The sequence below is a fragment of the Protopterus annectens genome, chromosome 7.part0 (assembly GCF_019279795.1).
Source record: "Protopterus annectens isolate FY-2018-M chromosome 7.part0, PAN1.0, whole genome shotgun sequence".
Lineage (NCBI taxonomy): Eukaryota > Metazoa > Chordata > Ceratodontiformes > Protopteridae > Protopterus > Protopterus annectens.
The window spans coordinates 810,576,185-810,591,691 of NC_056739.1; the positions used below are offsets into that span (position 1 = coordinate 810,576,185).

The following is a 15,507-nucleotide window of genomic DNA, read 5'->3' on the forward strand; positions in this document are numbered from 1 at the left end:
AAGACCCAAGGAGCCTTTCCAAACTCACAAGGTGAAGCCTCCTCCAGGGCAGAGGGGGAGACAATGGTGGAAGACGACGCCCACATGGCAGAGGGGGTCTGCAGAACCAAGGTGACAGGGATCAGTTCCTTGGGATACCATATCAATGCTCCTGAAAGGAGGCCTGACTGTCCTGCTCTGGAGGCAGTTGGGGGACGTTTGTCTTTGTACCTAGGTGCCTGGCTAAATATCTCAGAAGACTGATGGGTACAAAATGTTATTTCCAGAGGATATTCCATCTCCTTTCGCTCTTACCCCAGACCTACAAAAGGAATCCTAGACGTTCCACCCAGTCTACGGGATGTAGCATCCATAAAGGTCCAGAAACTATTGCAAAAAAGAGTCATCCAGCCAGTCCCAGCAGACCAGCAAGGATCCGGAACTTACTCAAGGTTCTTTTTGGTACCAAAGAAGACAGGGGACTGGAAACCTATTCTGGACCACAGCAGGCTCAACAAATATGTGGTGAAGACGAAGTTCCGGATGGTCACGCTTCAGTCCATTCTCACGTTTTTAGGAAAGGATGATTGGATGTGCTCTATCGATCTACAGGATGCATACTACCATATCAAAATGGCCAGGCCATCCAGGGATCATCTGTTCTTCTGGCTGGGAGCCAGTCATTTCCAGTTTTGGGCACTGCCCTTTGGTCTCACTACAGCCCGCAGAGTGTTCACCAAATGCATGGCAGTGGTCATAGCTCACTTGAGGCATTCAGGAATCCAGGTGTTTCCTTACTTGGATGACTGGCTCCTTACCGCCCCCACCAGGCATCTGCTTATTCGGGCAAGGGATGCTACCAGGGATCTATGTTCACAGCTGGGCATTATGATAAATTTAAATAAGTCTGCCTTATTGCCGTTGCAGCATACAGTCTTTATAGGAGCAGACTTAGACACGGTCAGCATGTCCCTGAAGCTCCCTCCTGAAAGGGTTATTGTCCTCCAACAACTGATTGTGGATCTCCTGTCGAAGCAAAAAGTACCAGCATTACAGATTCTCAAACTACTAGGCACGATGGCAGCAGCAATTATTGCAATACCCCTTGCGAGATTCCACATGCGCATTCTTCAATGGCTGCTTTTCATGCAATAGACCTTTCAGTCTTGATTACCGACTCTTGCAAGAAAAACCTTTGCTGGTGGCTAACGTCGGAAACAGTGACTATGGGCCGACCATTTGTTCTTCCCTCTCCAGTCGCAACGGCGACCACGGACACCTCCCTGATCGGGTGGGGGGCATTATCACGGACGGACAGCCCAAGGTACTTGGCAGGCTCACGAGGCTCATTTGCACATAAACGTCCTGGAGATGAGAGCGGTTATTTTAGTGTTGAAGGCCTTTCAAGACTCTCTTCCCCTAGGCACGATTGCAATGCAGTCGGACAACATGTCGGTCGTCTGGTTCATCAACATACAAGGAGGAACCAAATCCTACCCCCTGTGTCGAGAGGCTTTGAGATTATGGAATTGGGCAGAGTCCACCCAGCATTTTCTGACTGCAACGAACATCCTGGAGAAATCCAACGTAATAGCAGACAGACTCAGCAGAGCTATTCTGCTACCTCACAAGTGGTCTCTCAAGAACGAAATAGCGGAAATGATTTTCCGCAGATGGGGCTAGCTTTGCTGCGACCTTTTTGCCACCTCCACAAACACCAAGTGCAGCAACTACTTTTCCCTGATCCCTCAAAAGGGTCAGCCACCGAGGGTGTTCTGGTCCACGATTGGCCTCCGGGACTCCTTTATGCCCCCCCCCCCTTCCCGCTGATTCCCAAAGTATTGCAGAAAGCCAGTTTCCTGGGCAGGACACTCATCTTAATTGCCCCCTATTGGCCTCGTCAAATTTAGTTCCCCTTTCTGAAGCCTCATCTACTAGAGGAGCCTTGGATCCTGGACCCAGTGGCAGATCTGTTGACCCATTCTTCAGGAGCTCTTCATCCCTCTCTTCAGTCCATCAAACTGACAGCTTGGCTGCTCCATTTCCCAGAATAGCCAGGTTTCCACAATCTATCAGAAGAAGAGCGACACACAAATAATCTACTAGGAAACTTTACCTCAGTAAGTGGAAAAGGTTTTCCATTTGGGCACAACAAAATAATATTGACCCTTTCCAGGCGTCTATAGCAGATATACTGGAATTCCTAAATAAACTATTCAATGAAGGAGCTGCAGCAGCAACCATTTGAGTCCAACTCGCTGCTATTTCTAATTTTCATTTAGGGGCAGCCGAAAATGGTATCATGTCTCATAAGCTGGCTAAGGCTTTTTTGAAAGGTACTATGCCATTAAAACCACCGATCAGATCTCCCACTACTCCCTGGAACCTAAATCTAATCTTGTCCAGAATTATTCTTCCGCCCTTTGAACCTGCCTCTTCTTGTGAGCTGAAGTTTCTTTCATGGAAGACTATATTCTTGGTGGCTATTACACTGGCACGTAGAATTTCAGAATTGCAAGCCCTTTCCATCAAACTGCCCTACCTAATATTTCATAAAGATAGGGTTTCCCTCAGGACGAATTCATCGTTTCTACCCAAGGTATGTTCTGAATTTACACTGAATCAGACGATTGAGTTACCCGTCTTCTTTCCTAATCATTCAAACCAGTTGGAATATATGCTTCACAAACTTGATGTGCATAGACAACTTCGATTTTATTTGGACAGAACAAAAGATCTCAGAAGGGCTGATCAACTGTTTGTCTCCTTCTCAGATTCAAGAAAAGGTACACCTGTGTCCAAACTTACCTTATCGAAATGGCTCTCTGATTGTATCTCATTTATCTACAGTAAAGCGAGTATTGCATTACAGAACAAGGTCAAGGCTCACTCTACAAGGGCAGTTTCTACTTCTGCAGCCTTCTTGACCAGGTTGCCTAGAGATTCTATTTGTGCAGCTGCCACCTGGTCAAGTCCACATACTTTTATATCTCATTACAAAGTGGACAAGACCTCTAGGGACAGAGCTTCATTTGGATCTGCTTTTCTGAAACAGGTACTCCCATGAGCCACCCAAATTTGTGGTGCTGGGGACGCTACCCATCAGTAAGAACGAAGGCAAGATTGAGCAACTTCACATTAAGAAGTTATGTACTTACCATAAAGTTCCATGTGAGTTGTTACTCTCGCCTTCATTATTATGGCCCTCCCTCCTACCCTCTTCCTATGTCTGGAAGCACGAGAGGTATCACTTGGTTTGATTTTGGTTGTCTTGAAGAAGTTTCCTTTTACCCTGGATGTATGATTTCCTCAAAATCTGGGATAGGTTTCTACTCTAGTTGGCAGCAAACAAGATCTGGGGAATGTAGTGGTGCATTATGGGATAGGGCTTGGCCTCGAGCTGTTAGAGACCTCGAGCTTTGCTATTTGGCCGAATCGGAGCCGATGTTCAGGCTCCGAACCCATTAGTAATAATGAAGGCGAGAGTAACAACTCACATGGAACGTTATGGTAAGTACATAACTTCTTATTTAGTGTGCAACATCCCCTTGAATTACTTTAACCAATGTAACTTATCTGCAATTTCAGGCAAAATACCATGTTACATTTTTTGATGGTTCTGTTTCTCGAGCCTGGATTCCTGCCTCGATGATAGCAAACTTTAACAAGCTTTGTCTGGACACTATTGGATCAGTGAGTCTGAAGCACTTTATATTTGAAAATATGTTACACAGAAAATGTATGTTTTACTAAGATTCATAAAAAAGTGTGTATGTGTGTTTGTGCGTGTCTTTCTCTCTCTCTCTCTGTATTTCTGTATATATTTGTCTATCAGTATATATAATACACACACACACACCTACATAAATATATATATATATATATATATGTTTACCGACATAATGTTGAATGTCATAATGTCTAATAGTCATTTGGTTGAAAAATAACTTCTCAACCCAAAACATTGAATTATCAAAATGTCAACAGTCATTTCATTGAAAAAGCAATGAGATGAGCTCTACTATTTTGCAGGGAGGGGCTATGCCCCCCTGCACCCCCCACACCCCCCTACTTAAATATATCAACTCCGAGATCGCACTACAGTACAGAAATGGGCAAATTTGATAATTTCGACATTGTGTGTTTAGACTAATTTTATTTCAACATTTTGATCATTGAATATAATGTGTTCAACCAATTCAGTTTCAACCATTTAGCATTCAACATTATGTCGGTAAATCATTAATATATATACGTGTGTGTGTGTGTGTGTGTGTGTGTGTGTGTGTGTGTGTGTGTGTGTGTGTGTGTGTGTGTGTGTGGAATACATTTGTTTGGTCAAAAGTTTCACTGGTCGAATGTTAAAAAAGCCAGTTTGATGACTTTCCCATCTGTTCCTCAATTGTCTCAGATCCGACCTCAGATCTGGCTTCAACCACTTTTAAGCTTTGGATTTGGTACTCAGACTCCAGCCCCCTACCCGTAGTCCCTTGTATAAGGAGCAAGCTACCCCAGATCTCATTTGCCCCCTAAGCATTTGATGGATCTTGGTGCTCAGGAGTGTTTTTTTCAGGAAAAAAAGATATGATCTGATGTTGTCCATTTTCATTCATTCCTTAACTGTTGGTTCAGATCTGACTTGGCCGCTTATTCCAGATCATAGGATTCCTGAACTCTCAAGCTACTCCCTTTACTCATAATGCCCCACCAACCTAATATACCCTAGATCTCGTTTGCCTCCATTTGAACAGATATGTATTATGAGCTGTCAAGTGTTGGGAGTTGTTTAGTCAATAGTTTTTCATTTAAGTGAGTTTAATTCCTCATAGTTATTTCTCTTTACTTCCCTTGTACCCTTATTATTACCTTCCTTTTCTCATACTCCTTGAATAACTGTTAATACCATTGCTGGTAGTCATCCTTTCTTGTACTTTTTATAGTATTCTGTAATACTATTGTTGGTAGTCTTTTTTGCCTTTTATTTCCCTTTGTAAAAAAAAAATCCTGTCTATCTTTTCTAGGGATACTTACTTAGCTGTAATTGATTATTATTGTAATTTTTCATTACTATTTTAAAAAATGTCAGACAGGCCTTCCTGTTTCAAAAAATGTGTATCTTGTGGGCTCAAGATTCTGAACTCTGACACCCACACAGAATATTTGTACTGTTTAGGCCCAAAACACCTAGGCGCAGATTGTGACATTTGTGCAGGCTTTAATTTCAAAGCATTGATTGACAGGAAGAATAATCTTATCCTAAGGGGTCTTCTTCCTTTCAAATACTCTATTCCAGTTGCTGGAGCTCAAAACCCTAAAAATAGGACAAAAGGAGCAGCTGTGTTACAAAGGATAAGGATTCACATAAAAGAATTCTGAGTCATCCTTCCACCTCAACATCAACTTCGGCTCCTTCGTCAGAGCCACCAGCTAAACTTTTGAAAAAGTCAGATCCGACCAATTTGGATCTGAAACCAAGAAGTGAAAGATCCCCTCGGATCCATAATTCCCCTTTGCTTTCGAGCTTATCCCTTTCAGGTTACTATTTCCATTTCTAGAACAGTCACCCAGAAGTCATTCTAGGCCCTCTTTAACAGTTTTGTCTCTTCGATCCTCCAGAAGCCTATCCAAAGCAGATATGGGTAGGATGATGAGGAACTTCCTCAAGACACAGATTGAAATGGGAGTCCTTTTGGCTCTAACCCCATCGGATTCTGAGAGCCTTCATGGAGCCAGAACACCTTTGATTTCTCCTTCTTCGATGTGTCCTTTGGTTTTGGAGCCATTGGATCTGAAATCCTTGGAGGGCGTCTTCCTCAGATCCAAAGATTATTCTTTCTTTGACAATGATGGTTGCTCTGAGTCAACTGGCACTGAGCACCTTGGAGCAGGAGGACTCGCAGATCCAAAGCATTGACTCCAGTTCCAGGGTTTTGGAGTCGACTCCGAAGTTGTCAGAGCCATCTCTTCCCCTTGGAGCCTCAGGTAAGATGTCTTTGGGACATTGAAAACCGACGATCCGAGAGGGTCTATTGTCAGATCCACTGGTTTGTGCTTCCCCTAGGCACTCCTATTTTGAGATAGTGAAAAGAGTCTTCTCAATGCTCACAGAACAGACAACCTTGTCCCCTTTGGATCAGACGACTTTATCTCATTCAGTATTGTATCTTAAGCCTCGACAATCCCTTCCACTGGGACAGCTGGTCTCCAGTCCATCCATCCGAGTATCATTACCTCTTCCGATTCCTTACTTGAGCATCCCACTGAGGAGGTCCCTCAGAAGAGAATGTGTAAGAGGAGGCAGTTTGACTCCCCACAAGAGTCTGTCACTGAAGACGCTGATTTTGATGAAGGGGAAGGGTCCCCCAGATCACCATCTGATATTGTCTCCTTTGGAGACATCTTGGAACTCCTTAAACAAAGAGGTGGCTGGTCTTCTGATAACTCTTCCCAAGAGTAATCAGTGTTTCTGGAGGCTTTCAGGTCTGGCCCATCTACCACCTGGGTGACTCCATTCACTGATGAGCTTGTAGATCTAGTCTCTCGACAGGCGTGGAAGGAGCTGGATATTGTCGAGCCTATTCCCAAGAGACTTCTTTCATCAATGCGCCTTTTGATGGAATCTCACTATTTGCCACCAAGATAAAAGACAGACTGTCCAGGTGCGAACAAGAAGGAAAAACCGTGTCTGCTGTGGGTATATGTTTTTCTACTCCGCAAAGGTAATTTTTCTAGGAACCAGTGAGGTGGTAGAAAGATGTGGTTCAAGACATTCCGGGGTCCCTTTTAGGAATCATGTGGAGATAGTAACCCCAGGGACAGAGGGGGAGGTCAAATGGAAGCTGCATTTCCCATGGAAGAAGTGGTCTGCATTACCAGGGATCTAGAGATTCTTTCTCAGACAGATTCTATCAGCCCTTTATCCCTGTACCAGAAAGCCTGGCTAGATATCGCAGAAGATTTATGGATGTGGAAAATAATGTGCAGAGGTTATACTGTACCATCTTCCCAACCCCCCCACCAGCAATTCCAAAGAAAATTCCCGATGTTCCACCCAGTCAGAGGAAAGCAACGTCTTTAGAAATAAAAAAAGCTGCTAGAAAAAAGAGTTATCCAAGAGGTTCCCCCAGACCAGAGAGGATCCAGAACCAATTCAAGATTTCTTTTGGTGCCAAAAATGGAACTTGAGACTGGTTTTGTATCTCAGCAGACTAAATCAGTCCATTTAGTATACAAAGTTCCAGATGGTTACGGTTCAGTTCACCAATTTTTGCACAAGGACAACTGGATATGCTCAGTGGATCTTCAGGATGCATACTATCACATCAAAATGAACAGGAGCTCCAGAAGATACTTACGCATCCGGCTGGGAGCCACTCATTACCAGTTCAGAACACTGTTCTTTTGTCTTACCAAAGCCCCGAGGGTGTTTACCAAATGCATAGCAGTCATAGCTGCTCACCTGAGACTGCTGGGATTCTCGGTGTTTCCATATCTAGATGACTGGCTCCTGACTGCTCCAACCAACCATCAACTAATTCAAGAAAGGGACTATTTACTACAGCTGTGCTGCCATCTGAGGACATCAGACAATTACAACAAATCTCACCTCACTCGCTCAGAGTTTGGAATTCATCACTGCTAATCTGAATACAGTCGCCTGCATGAATTACCTTCTGTGGTGGATCCACTCCACTCAATTTCACAAAGGCCATCTTTTTGTTCTCCCTCAACTCAAGGCCACAGTGACCATGGATGCCTGTTACCTCAGGTGGTGTGAGCATTTCTTGGGAAGGACAGTCCAAGGCACATGGCTTCCCAAACAATGTCCTGGAGATGGGAACTGTCCTGCTATCATTGGAGGCCTTTCAAGACACTCTCCCAGTTGGGACTTTGCAATCCAGATGGACAATATGTGCGTAGTCTGGTACATCAACAAATAAGGGTGAACCAAATCTTAAACTGTTTGTCGAGAAGCTATGAGAATATGACAATGGGCAATCTCTTCCAATCGCTCTCTGATAGCAGCACACATCCCATGGAAATCCAGCATGATTACAGACAAGTTAAGCAGGTCCATTTAGATGCCTTACGAGTGGTCTCAGTGTCAATGTGATGGAGAAAATATTCTGTAAGTGGGACCAACCATGCTGTCATCTATTTGCCTCTCCCCTCAACAGCAAATGCAGCAGGTTCTTTATACTGATCCCCCACTGAGGAATCACCGAGAGATGCTCTGTTTACTGCTTGCCCCCCCAGTCTGCTTTACATCTAGCCCCCATTACCTCTCATTCCTAAGTTTTTACAGAAATCATCATTGCCCTGTGTTGGCCTTGTCAGATTTGGTTTCCCTTTCTCTGGCCTTATCTTCTACATCCACCATGGATTCTGGATCTGACTCAAGACCTTCTGTCTCATCCAACAGGCATGACTCACCCAGATTTAATGGCCTCAAGCTGACGGCATGGTTTCTCCAGTTCCATTGATTACTAGACAGCCACAATTTTCAGTGACATTGCTAGTTCCTCAACTATTAGAGTACACTTAGCAGCCATTTACAAATTTCATGTGGGGGTAAATAATTTTACCTTAACTTCATCTAAACTTTGCAGTCTTTCTAAGAGGAACCTTTATTACTTAGACCTCCATTAGAGAACCCTACTCCTCCCTTTTCCCCCAGTATAATGGGCATTGTTTTTTCCCCCAGACACCTTTATTGAATTATCACGTTTGACACAGTCAAATTTACATTCATATAAAAGTAATCGCACTATAATTAATATAACAAACATGTTACTTCACAAATATTGCTATGTATCATACAACCTAAGCATTCCTACCTTTTTCTTTCTTTTTTTTTTTTTGTAAACATGAAACATCTTTATTAAATCATCACTTACTACACAGGCAAGCATACATTTATACAAATAAAAACAAACCACACTAACACAATCCTATCTGCAAGCATTTTACATCATGAACCTTACTGATACACTCCCAGTTGCAAATAACATATATAACTTGTAATCTACCCATTCATTTTCAGTCAAACATTACATAGCTCATTTAAGTCCTGACACCTTTTAAATCTCATTCTTCCCATGTATGTATTGTTCCTACAATGCCCATTTTTTTCCTATGTAGTTTGCTCATACCCTTTTCTAAAGATCTCAATTACAATTGTTTTTTTTCTCTGTTACTATATTCAGTACTTCTAGTATAGTTGGTTTAGATTTTGATTTCCATTTTCTAGTAATTGCTTTTTTGGCAGCCACCATTATTAGACACAGCAAGGCCTTACCATGCCTAGACATTTCTGATTCTGTATCATAGCAGAAAAATCATCTCCCTCATCAGACCAGTCTGCCTACCCAGCATCTCCGACATTGCATCCCGCAGGGAATACTTAAAGTCCGCCAATTTATTGCACTCCCAGAAAATATGTTCCCAGTTACCTCTTTCTTCCCCATCACACCTCCAACATTTGCTGTCTGCCTGAGGACAAATTCTTTGGCGTCTACTTGGGGTATAGAAATATTTATGCAAACAGTTCCAGGCAAAAATCCTAAATCTTCTAGATTTTGTTGCATATTTGTAAGACATATATATATCCTCCCATTGTTTCTTTGTGAATTCCTTATCCAATCTCTCTTCCCAATCTTTTCTAACCTCCTCTAATTGATTCTTATAGTTATCATGCAATATTTTATATGCTCTAATTATTCCTTTCTTAATGGCAGCTTATGTTCTAGATTCTACTAAAAACTCTACTAGTGCCAGATCCTGCCCATCCTTTGGATTTAAACATCGTACTTCAGGCCTTGACTCAACCTCCCTTTGAACCTTTGGCTAAATCTGATCTAAAATTTTTGACCTACTATTACATCTGCCAAAAGAGTGTCTGAAATTCATGCATTGTCCTCTAAGTCTCCTTATTTAGTTTCTAACAAGAATAAGGTTGCTCTATATACCAATCCATCCTTTTTGCCAACGGTGGTTTCTGAGTCTAATATTAATCAGGTCATTAATCCTCCAGTGTTTTTTCCAAATTTTTCGAACAAAGGCAAATATTTGTTATATTTGTTAGAATCAGAATCACATTTATTGACTAAGTATGTGCACATACAAGGAATTTGACTCCGGTTTCATTGACTCTGCAAGTATGAATTACACAAACGACATACATACAACTATTAGGAACAAGACAAACGACATATGTGCAACTATTAAGAACAAGACAAAAAAAAAGTAAATATACATATGCATATACAGACAAGCTGCAAAGTACAACTCAGTGCAAGAAATAAGTATTAACAATATGTAAACAATACAGGAAAATCCGCAGAGGCTTGGGAAAAAGAATACTCCAGCCTAATAAATAAGCTGAGTTAACCGTTTATGAACTTGATGGTCTCTGAGGATTTTGCCTGGCTGATGGTAATAGTTCAAAAAGATGTTGACCTGGATGTGAAGGGTCGATGATTATTTTCCCTGCCCTTTTCATGACTCTGGAATAGTACAGGTCCTGTAAGGAGGGCAAAGTAGCACCAGTGATATTTCCAGCAGACCTGACTATTCAATGTAACTTATTTTTGTCATAATTAGACAGAGATCCAAACCACACTGCTATGGATGATCTGAGAACAGACTCAATGATTGCTCTATAGAACTGAATCAACAGATGCCATGGGAATTTGAACTTTCTCAGCTGTCGCAGAAAGTACATTCGCTGTGGCCCTTTTTTATGATTGACCCTACATTGGTCTCCCACTTCAAGTTCCGGGAGATTATAGATTCCAAAAACTTAAAAGATTCTACAACTGACACAGTAGTATTGAATATAAAGAGGGGGGATAATATATTAGTACCACTCCTAAAGTCTGCTGTCATCTCCACAATTTTAAGAGTGTTCATCTCCACATTATTCTGACTGCACCAAAGGGCCACTGCTCAACCTCCCATCCGTATGCAGACTTATCACCATTCCTGATGAGCCCAATGATAGTTGTATCATCCGCACATTTAATAAGTTTGACAGAGGGGTCCTTAAAGGTGCAGTCATTAGTGTAGAGGTAAAATAGCAGTTGGGAAAGCAGAGATCCGGGGGGGGGGGGGGCACCTGTATTGATCATGTGATAGCCAAATGTAAAATCTGATGTTGTTAATCTTCATTCCATTCATCACTGATGGGGAAGTTGGTTCCGTCCTCGGAACCGAGCTGGCCTTATATCAAGCTCGTGCCAGCCAAAAACTCTTGAGCTAAGCTTTTACCCATGGTACCCTTCTCCTTGTTAGCCCAGATCTCATTTGCCATGTTGCTGTAAAGCCGCATTCAAGACAGCTGTCAAGCTAAGTTCAACTTTTTTGACTTTTTGACTGTCATTTGAATTTTAGTGAGTGTATTATTCTTTCTCTCTATTTTTTACATTTTCTTACTTTTCGTGGTCTATCACTAACCCTTTTATCCGTTTACCTTTTGGTAGTCTTGGTACCATTGGTGGTATGGCCTTTCTCCCTACCCTTTGGGGTATTTCTTAAATACCATCGCTGGTATTTCTTCCTTTCTTCCTTCTCTTTACTTAAAAAAAAAAAAAAAAAAAAAAAAAAAAAACTCTTTTTTTCTCCTTTTTCTCTTACAGCCTGTGAGTGTCTGGGTGTTTCATTATGTCTGAGAAGAAAGTTACATCTGAGTTTAAGCAGTGTCATACTTGTAGTAGGAAAATGCTTAACAGTGACTTGCATGATGATTGTGTATATTGATTGGGGATGCCCCATCTCTCGGTGCAGCCCCCATGTTCTGTTTGTAAGGGTTTCAGTCAGTGCACATTAAATGAACGTAAAAATAAGCTGATTCTAAAGGGCCTCCTAAAGACGCTCTTTTCAGAGGCTCTTTCTGTGACGGAGAGTTCCCCCCTCCCAGAAAAGACAGGAAAAGACCACACTCTGTACCCTCTTCACCCTCTGGTGATCTGGGCAAGCCTGTCAAGTCAAAAGTACCAAAGATGTCTCCGGAACCTAGGCCTATCACTACAGCACCAACCTTGATTCCGTCAACTGATATATCGCTTTTGGCGCCTATTTTGGCACCGACATTTCCCCGGCATCGACATTCGATGCTCCAAAAACTGCTTCATCTTCTTCGGCACCAAGTGCCACTTCAGCTCCGCGCATACCTTCGGTACCTATAACTTCAACTCCACTAGTGACTGAGCCATCCTTGCCCTTTCCGGTACCAAGTGCCCTTTTGGCACCGAGTCCATCTACGGTACCTATTACCCCTATACTAACCCCACTGCTCCCTGTCTGCAAACTAGAGACAGTGGCACCATTGGACACCAGTGCACGGACCCGATACTCCCCGTCGGTGAACCCCTTTCTAGGACAAATATAAAGCTCCTTTCTAGAGCGACCAGACTCCCTATCGGGGTATCCACTAGGACCCTTTTAGAACTTGATGTGGTGCGCATTGTGGATTAGCTGCTGACAGCTAGGTGGATTCCCACTCTGTCTAAGACCCTTCCACTTGCTGGACCTGGCACTGTCTCTCCAAGGAGTCCATCATATTCTCCTCCTTTGAACTTACAGGTTTCAAAGTCTGTAGCTCCGATGTCTTTTTCAGAACCCCCTGTTTCGGTGCCAGTAGTGGACCTCAGTATGGCTTTCGGAACCGTCCCTTTGGTCTTCAGTATCTTCGGAACCGAACCTTCCTCAAGTTCAGGATTGGGCTGAGGACTCTTCGGCACCGAGTACAGTTCCAAGCGCATCTGTGGTTTCTTCCACGGTGCCAGGGGCTCTGTCAGCACCGATCCATCTTGAGGCTCCTTCCTCAGAGGCGGGTTCAGCGGAGCGGGGTGTGACCCTGGTTCCAAGATTGTCCTTCTCGGTTTCGGGCTCCCATCCCTTTTCAGGTGATGGAGAGGGCAGAAACCCCTTCCCCCTGAGCTGCACCTGACACAAGCCACCACCCCGGGACATCGGGCATGAGAGCCGCAGAAAACACTGTTGCAGGGCGCCCCTTCTTACATGTCCTCCTCATAAGCCCCCACTGAGGAGCCATCAAGGAAGAATTCATGCAACAGAAAGCACGTAGACTCCCCTGAGGAGTCTCTGACTGAGAATATGGTTTATGATGAAGGGGAAAGGTCCCCATGGTCACCTTTGGAGACATCTTTAAAATGTTGAAACAGAGAGGTAATTGGAAGTCCACCAACCCTTCCTCTGAGTTCCTTTTTCTGCAGGCTTTCCATGCCCAATCATCTACCTCTTGGGTGAACCTGCCAGCAGACGAGTTAGTTCAACTCATGCTGCAGCGTGCTTGGAAGAATCCTGATTCTGTGGAGCCGATCCCTAGGAGACCAGACAAAATCCTATGCCCTCCCGAGGAGAGCCCACATTGGTCTAAAGGTTTACCAGTTGATGCTATGGTGGTGGCGGCAGAACTCGCTGAAGAGAGTCAGACTGTTCACCCACCCAACAGAGAGTCCCAGGCAGTGGACCGATTAAGAAAGCGAGTGTTTGCTTCATTGACCTTTGCTATACGGTCCTTGAAATATTTGGCACATTTTATGAGGCTCCAAAGAGATTTAATCTCTGAACTCTCTGGAACTCTCTCAGGAGAGGTGTCTGAGGAGGTAAGTGACAAAGTAGCCTCACAGCTCTCAACCCTGGAATCCATCTCTAACTCGTCCATAAAGTTAATATCACATGCAACTGAAGGGGTGGCCAGAGCTGCGGGTTTAGGCATAGTGATGAGACGGCATGCCTGGATGCACCTTTGTGATTTCACGGACCCTTTTAAGTCTTCCTTCCTGAATGCTCCAGTTGAAGCTTCTTCCCTGTACAGCCCTAAAGTGAAGGACACTCTAGCCAGGTGTGAAAAGGATGGCAAGATTCTGTCTGCCATAGGTATATGCTTCCCCACTCTGCAGCACTCCTTTTCCAGGAACCAAAGGGTCCATCTGAAGTAGTTAACTTCATTTGGTCTACAACCTGTGGGTATCGGATCCGATTCGGATCCGAGCCGGCAGCTTTCCAAGCTTACAGATCTGAGCTCCAAGCTCCTCCCCCTTACCCATAACACCCTGCTACCTCCTTGTAACCCTCAGATCTCATTTGCCGCTGCTAAGATAGCTTCTCAGAACGAGCTCCGAGTGGTTTTGTGAGTAGTTTAACATTAGATTTCTAATATCTTTAATTTTTTCTCTATATTCCCTTGTGTGTGTGTGAACCTCAGCTAGTTATCATAGTCGTTCCTGTTTTCTTTAGCTATAGTTTATTTAATTGTTTAGTCAGCTAGTTCCCCTCCCCCCACCAGAGTGTGTGAAGGCGTGTGCTGCTCCATCTTTTCTTTCACAATGGCCGAAGGCCCTAAGGCCATTTTTTTCTAAATGCACCGAGTGTGGTCATAAGCTGTTCCCAGCGGATGGCCACACTCGGTGTGTGTTATGCCTGGGTGTGGAACACCTTTCCACAGGCTGCACTATTTGTGCAGCCTTTAATCCCAGGGCATTAAAAGACAGAAAGGCCAAGCTTATTTTAGTGGGCCTTTTGCCACCAGATTCTTCAGCTTCTGCTGTGGTGCCAGCCGTTACCACGGCTGCTCCACCTGCCGCTCCCGATCCCCTGGCCAGGACTCACCCTCCCTCTTTGGTCCAGGAGGAAAGGGAGGGCAGAAAATAGGATAGGAGAGACAGGGAGAGAGAAAAGGATAAACACCGGAGCCATAAAAGACAGTCGGAGTCGACTTCCTCTGCTCCGCCACCTAAAGTTACTGCTTCTCCCTTGAAGCTCTCCGAGTCTACCCCCTCTCGGCTCTGATCCCCTCGTTTCTCCCCGGAGCCAGAGGAGGAGACTCGGTCACCCTCTAGGTCATCAAGGCAACCTTCCCGGCCGCCTTCAGTGGCCTCTAGTAGGTCTACATGGAGTTTGTCGGACGCAGATATGGATCGGATGATGTGTCGATTTTTGCAGGCTCAAATGCAGATGGGAGTGCTCATGCCTCCCCCACACCCTTTTTGTTCCTATTGCTCCTTCTCCGACCCGCTTTCGGGTCTTGGAGCTGTCGGATCCGGCTAGCTTCGGAGCCGGGGTGGGGCCGACAGTGTTTCCGCCTTCGGCGCCGACCATGCCCTCGGGTCTATCGGATCCAGGATTCTTGTCGGATCTGAGCTCTCGGAGCCATGGGGCAGGCGTCGGATCCGGAGGGGCTAGTGGAACTTCGGCCCCGTCCAGGTTGGGTCACACTACCCTTTCGGATCCGATCGGGTCACCTTCCGATTAAGGAGTACACTGGATCACCCCCAGAGTCCATGTCGGCCGAGGACAAGCATACGTTCTCGTCCCGAATGACCACTCTCAAGTCGATCACAAACACATCCGTGCGGCTCCTCTCCTATACCATGGAAGGAGCGGCTAGGGCTAGTGGAACGGGCGTCGTCTTACGAAGACAGGCCTGGCTCCATCTTTGTGACTTTGCGGAACCTTTTAAGGCATCCTTCATGAACGCCCCTTATGACAGTTCAACGCTCTTTG

The 15,507-nt window shown here is 44.4% G+C and overlaps 1 protein-coding gene across 1 annotated transcript in view; it reads left to right on the forward strand.

The window, feature by feature from the left end:
- Window positions 1-15,507, forward strand: part of ZCWPW1 (zinc finger CW-type and PWWP domain containing 1) — a 2,385,176-nt gene that overhangs the window by 1,651,578 nt on the left and 718,091 nt on the right. Inside the window, exon 9 of the mRNA XM_044076340.1 lies at window positions 3,568-3,672. Coding sequence (XP_043932275.1) covers window positions 3,568-3,672 — 105 coding nt within the window. The remainder of the gene's footprint in view (window positions 1-3,567; window positions 3,673-15,507) is intronic.